The sequence below is a fragment of the Halictus rubicundus genome, unplaced genomic scaffold, assembly GCF_050948215.1.
Source record: "Halictus rubicundus isolate RS-2024b unplaced genomic scaffold, iyHalRubi1_principal scaffold0154, whole genome shotgun sequence".
Lineage (NCBI taxonomy): Eukaryota > Metazoa > Arthropoda > Insecta > Hymenoptera > Halictidae > Halictus > Halictus rubicundus.
In genome coordinates, this window is record NW_027488695.1 from 469064 (window position 1) to 476189 (window position 7126).

The window sequence follows — 7126 nt, forward strand, 5'->3', positions numbered from 1 at the left end:
CAGATATTCAATAAATATTTTTTGAGCCACACTTTTGAATATGAAATAAATATCAGATTGAAATATTATATACAGATACAGGAAATATGAAATAAATGTTAAAGAAATGTAAATTAAATATTCATCAAATATGAAAGAGATATTTAAAATACGTAATGTAAATATTCAGAAAATATACAATCAATATTTAAAAAATGTAAAATAAATATTTCTGTTATATTCTATGAATGGTTAGTCTATATTTTTTAAACGTTTATTTTACATTTAATGTATGTGTATACAATATTTGAATCGAATGTTTGCTTTATATTAAAATGTGTGGCTCAAAAAATATTGGTTTGATGTTTGAAAAAATATATTTAACTCACTTTTATATATTTGGCTTGCGCTAATTGTGGTTCTCTAGATCGGGATTTAGTGTTTTTTTTTATGTAATGTTAAATATGTATCTTTTAAAACTTCGATTCCAAACGCGAACTGAAAATATGGGCACACGTGAGCGCGGCGCGGGCATTCCTTGGAGCGGTCACCCATCCCTCCTTGTGACGTGGCCTACGGTTGTTGTACCTCGGTGATCTGTAACGTAGTGTTCCTACCCCTTCGAATCATCAGATGAAATCATTTTGCCAACATTTCAATTTTCACTAACAATACTAGTGGCACCATAAAAGATACACTACCTTTCAAAAGTGTGGAAGGAGCTGAACAGAATCTTATGGAACTTTATTGTTTAAGATTTTTTATTATAATCAAAGTATGACTTTCTCTGAAAATTGAATTTAGTAAAGCGAAAGAAGCTAGGGAAAAAAGGCAAAGGAACAAATGATACATATATAATAATGAATACGGATTTGATGGCATATTAATTTAACTTTTATTGAATACGCTTGAAATAAAGATATATTTTATATATATTTATAAGCTTACAGCCTTGACTTGGCTGTCGCTAAAAATAAAGACACGCATTGTCTTATTTCCACCTCCGTAATTGTAGTTTGCCTTCTTCTTGTGGCAGCTGTGAAATTAAAAATGAAACAAAATACATACATATGTATTACGTATAGCTCGTGGCAATACATAAAAGTAATAATTATAGTTACTTACTCATTACAGCATCATATAATTTTAAATTTACAAATGATAATTTTTTCTTCTTTCCTTATCCGGAATAATTCGTAGCTGCTTCATTTGACATAATTTTCCGAAGCATATTATAAATAATTTTTTTGTTGGTGTCTCCACCGACTAGATATAACAGTTGTACCTGAAAAATATATGCCATTATTTATTTGATGTCAACATTACAGATTATATATATGTACCACATACCAAACAACAGTAAATACAAACCAGCGAATTAAATTTTTCTGTGTGTTCTGATATCATCGTATCAAAATCGTTGATGGCAACTACCGACGCTAATGGTAATTGATTTAGAAAATTATTATCTAATTCGTCATGGCTGCTTCCACCCGTTACTCTAACATTTAATAATCTTTCAATATTCTCTAATTTATTTAAAATTAATTTTACGTCGTATTTTATTTCGATATATTGCCGACTTAATGCGGCCAATTGTCCCTCATCCTTATTTGTTGTTATACTATGTACATCTGTGGAGAATATCACAAAGTATTATTATCACCTTAAGTTTATTATCTTATTATATGTATAATTGATTACTATTTTGATATTTATAATAAAGATTTAGCATTTTTGTCTATTTTCCGACTTACTTGGTGTTTCTATTTGCGATGGCTCAATTGGTTGGCTTTCTTTCGAAGAATCAGATGAATCGGATGATTCGAAAATAATGCGCTTTTTGGATATATTGTGTTTTGGAATTTTGGATACTTTTCTCGTTGGCGACATTTTAAAAATTATATAAAATAATCCTTAAAAATATAAATTTATAAATACCTCAATTAATATTTACTTTAAAATAACGTAATTAAACTTAAATTTAGTGATACTGATGAAGCAGTTCACATGCTACGAAATATGAATGGCATTTAACTACGAATGATTTGTACAAAATTTCATTTAGTTCGTAAGACAAAATTTCATCAGTCAATTTATCAAATTTAAATAATCCTATTATTTTGGATTTAATAGGGTGTTTATAAAAATTTTTTAAGTTTGTTGATAATTTCCCAACTATTCTGTTTTCTAATATGTCTGTGACTTGTAGGACATGTCCATTTTTTAAAAAGACATAACGGTCACAAAATCCATACGCTTTTAATTTAAAATAAGGAAGTTGTATTGTTTTTCTGTTATTGCTGATTGTAATCCTTATTTGTGTATTAATATTTTCCGTGACTGTAGGCATTCCATTTTCCGATAATCTATTTGTTATTTGTGCTAAAGGTTTATTCCATCTACGTAGCATGCTTACTAGCTTTCCTAAATAGTTTTCAAAAGGAAAGCAACTTAATTCCTCCAAAGAATATCTTAAATTTTCTACGTCGTCTGAAATGTGCACTAAATTATGAATATTATATGTACAAAATTCTCTGCCATAAAGGCTAGGACAATTGTCAACAAATTTAAATAACATTCCCCGAGCTGTATTTAACCACTCTGCGTTTGGATATAACTTATTATGTAATAAAATTCTAATAGCGACATGAAATAACAAGAAGTGATCATAATAATTATCTGGAAGAATTTGTTTTAACAGAATGGGTCCCAAGTATAAAAGGAATAGTCGGAACTCAGTAGCTTTGAATCGAGGTAGCTCCGATATGGGACGCGATTTACGATTAAATTCACTGGGTACATATTTTGCTGAAGATGTCATTCTCTTTGATAATTTATTCTTATCTGAAATTCCAAGTTGTATTTTGCACCAATGACCGAGTAATTTTTTCATTACCCCTAAGCAACATAAATGCATATAATCTAGAGCAAAATGTTTTATTATATCGAGTTTAATTATATTTAACAGAGGTGTTGTTTGATTATTTTGATGATGAGCAATGTCGTGAAAGTTTTCAAAATGGGAATGCGTTCGAGCGCTAGCGTCACGTTTTACATAACCAATTCGTTTTTTGTAATATATACCCGTTTCTGTACTTCTTTCGCAACCTTTGTAACCCGTATGTCCTTTAATATTTTTTAAAAATGCTCTCGCAGGTGCATCACACGTAAAACATATAACAGTTACTTTAAAATTATTACCATCGTAAAATAATCCATATTCTAAAATATCGTTCAATTCATGTACAAAATCATTTAAATAATCAGTCAAGGAATTAGGTTTTGCATCGCCATAATATATTGCTATTGGAAAAGGGGGCACCGTACAATGTTTCAATACTATTTTGCATAAAATGGGCCAAAACTGTTTATTTGAACTTTTTGAAAGTGGAATACCAGCGACATTAAAAATTAATTGAAACATAAATGTTTCTTTCAGCTCCGTCAATACACTTTCATTTTCTAATAAAGTAAATAAATGCGGCTTTATACCTAAATATGAATATTGAGCTATCGTATTCTTTTTGCTAATAAGTGATGTAATATTGCTTGATGAGCGCATAGTCTTTAATATAGTTCGTGCATCGCGTGGAATCTGATAATCAGGAAAAAAGTCCTTCAAGCCTTTTAATAAATTGTTTAGTTGGGTATGATTGATTTTATTTTCTAGGGACCATGTTTTTAAAAAGGTAATTAATTTTAAATTTCTAAAAGCAGTAGATGTATCATCTGTAATGTAATTTGTGTTACTCCTATTATTTGTAATTTGAAGATCAAATTGTGAACTCTGATCGGATATGACGGGGTCATTAATTGTTGTCGAATTATTTGGCATGATTATACTTTCTTCTTCGGTATGAAGACTCATCTGACTCTGATTGAAAGCTATCTGTTTCTTTATAAATTTATATTTTTTGTAACGTTTTTCGGCCATTGTGAAATTTAATTGTGTAACTGCAAAATAAATGGTATATGAAAAACTATCTTTGAAAGCTTTGATAAATGTTACGTTTAGGGGAGGCAGCTCGGATGACCTTGACCTTGATATATGTTGTCAAGGTCACCTTTTTGCTCGTTTTTAATTAAAAAGTTATGAACAAAAAAAGTTTGAAAAATGCAACAGTTATTTTCAGTATTGAAGGCAAAAACGACTAATATGTGCGTGGAAATGAAGCAAGTATTAAGGAAAAAAGTCATTTGGGTTGGCAACGTACGCGTGAAATAAAAACACATGTACGAAATCAAAATGTGGAACATTGTAAGCGTAGTCGGGCGGCTCTCACCGCCAAACTAACCACAAAACAACTCGTATATGATTCTGTATATTTCAATTAGTGTTCAGTGACAGATTGTATGAGAATAAACTGTACTTGTAACCAAAATTTAACGAAAGTTTTTTGCAATTATTTCGCAAACTAAGTCCAAGCGACGGATAAAGGTATAGAGAAAAGTTGTTCAGAATGTTGACCTTGACAACATATGTCATCCAAGGTGCCTCCCCTAAACGTAACATTTACCAAAACTTTAATTGCAAGTCTTTAGAAAATGAAATATATATATATATTTATTTATTTATTATACATTACATAAATGTACTTACCTTTTCTGCGATCGATGAAATGCAGGTGTAGAGAGGTATCCGTTTGTATTATTACACTACACGCACGCTACGTATTTCTATACTATAATAACTTTTCTATACTATTCTATACTATAATAACTTTTCTATACTATTCTATACTATAATTATACTATGTATACATATAGGTCGCGTTCCGCAGTCAAACCGTTCGTTATGTAAGAGCTGGCTGAAGACTGAAGACTAGAACGCAAAAATTGTGGTGGAGGTGATGAAGCAAAGTGGGAGAAAATTGGGGGTGAGATCTAGAAAATGGTCCAGACGTTGTCTTAAACTGTAAATGTTATGGCGCCGGAAAGTCGTACAAAAAATCGGACGAGTCCCGTCGCTTCGAGCTCAAGAGCCTTCGACACTTAGACTGATATATTTCTTCTAGTCGGGTGGTCGAAGTCTTGAGATTTGGTGTCAAATTCATTCTAGAGATACATTCGTGGGTCTCACATTGTATACGTTGCGTCCCAACACAGATTGCTCGCTAAAGAATGAATGATCTCCGCTGAAATAAGGCCAGGACGTCTCCCAAATACTTTGACTGCAGTCGAATGTTTATATTTTCTAGCGCAGCGAGTATAATCTCCAGACTCTGTTTAGACAAAGCCGAGAAAGATCTCGAATAGGTTCCAATACTATAGGGAGTCTGTTGCTACGAACTTTTTAATCTTATACAGTTCAATCACGTTGCGTAAGACATAAGAGTTACGATTATTGTTCGTGCAACTTTGTCGCACATAGTAAGAACATTAATTAATTAATTAATTAATCATAACTCTTATGTCTCACGCAACGTGATTGAACTGTATAAGATTAAAAAGTTCGTAATGTTCTTATAATATAAATGTATGTCGATTAAGTGACACACTCGAATTCAAAGTAAATTAAAAGTAAACATTTTACTTCCAGTATTGAATAAAGATTTATTTTATATTTGAAACCAATATGTCATTCGTAATATGAAAGTTGTATGACTTCCATATTCTGGAAGAAATATTTTTCCATGAAAAGTATTTCCTGCATATTTAAAAAAAAATCCTATTTCTTATATTAAATAAAGATGCATTTTATAATGAGAAAAAAATATTCTTTTCATAATATGAAATAAATATTATCTGTATATTAGGAAAAAAATATTCCATTTCTAATATTAAATAAAGATTCATTTTATAATGAGAAAAAAATATTCTTTTCATAATATGAAATAAATATTATCTGTATATTAGGAAAAAAATATTCCATTTCTAATATTAAATAAAGATTCATTTTATATTTAGAAAAAAATATTTTTCTCGTAACATGAAATAGATATTTCCTGTATATTTCAAAAAGAATATTTGTTTCTTAATGTAGAATAAATGTTATATGTATATTTAAATATTAAAAACAGATTGTATCTCTTTTTAATATTGTATGAATATGTATACAATATTTTGTGCTACTACGGTAGTTTTTCACGGAAAAAACGCCGAAAAAAGTGGTTTTTATTTTTTCCTACTATGACGCACTAATCGCAGGAATTTGAAAAAAATTGAGCATAATACTTAGGACAATATCTCATTGCTAAATTAATTCTGTTCTAGTGTCTCTTCGATTTCCATATGAAATCTGCATTTTTTCGATTTTTTTCGTGTTTTTCGATTTTTACAGCCAAAGTTTGCAACGGAAAAATCTGAAAACGATTCAAAGTATGCGGTTTGGTGTCAGAAATGTGTCACATTTTTTTCAGAATTTAAAATTGTCATTAAATGGGGAAAATGGGCCAAAAACTGGATTTTCGTTTTTCCTCTATAACTACCCTTACAGATGAGCTATAGGGCTAAAACTTGGTTGAAAGGTATCTTTTTTGGTAGGCTATCGAATGGCGCAAATTGGAATAAAATCCCTTCCAGGGCAGATTTGACCCCCAAAACCGGCTATAGCCTTTAAAGGACAAATTAAAGGATGTTATCAGTGCGGGAGAACAAATCATATTAAAAAGGACTGCTATTATTATAAAAAACAAGTGAAACATTCAAATATTCAAAGTGAGAAAATGGCTGAAACAATTGAAGTAATACAACCATCTGCATCTTCAGGAAATTATAATACATCCTCAACAAATTATGACCCATCACGTGTTGCGTTTATGGTGGGAGAATATGAAGAGAAGGACAAATCTGATCAAGATAAAACTACATTTATCTTGGATTCGGGTGCATCGGATTACATAATCAACAGAGAATATGTAGCCGAAAATTTTGACACACTTCCTGTACCAGTAAAAATTTCCGTTGCGAAGAATGGTACATACATTAGTGCAACAAAGAGGGGTACCATACATATCACCACCAACAGGGGTATACAAGGGACGCTGCAGGATGTATTCTACTGTCCAGATGTACCGTACAATTTACTTTCGGTTCGAAGAATTCAGCAGGCAGGAATGAGCGTGACGTTTGACGAACAAGGAGTAAAAATACATAAAAATGGTAACGTTGTAATATCATGTAAGCCCTTGAACAATTTAACTGC

The 7126-nt window shown here is 30.8% G+C and overlaps 1 protein-coding gene across 1 annotated transcript; it reads right to left on the reverse strand.

Moving 5' to 3' along the window:
• Positions 1 to 1308: 1308 nt before the first annotated feature.
• On the reverse strand, positions 1309 to 1885 carry LOC143363850 (uncharacterized). Its single transcript, XM_076804382.1, has 2 exons — positions 1737 to 1885; positions 1309 to 1613 (listed from the first exon to the last, which is right to left on the reverse strand). Exons 1-2 carry the CDS (start codon positions 1870 to 1872, stop codon positions 1309 to 1311), a joined length of 441 nt encoding a protein of 146 aa, XP_076660497.1. The 5' UTR covers positions 1873 to 1885.
• Positions 1886 to 7126: the final 5241 nt, after the last annotated feature.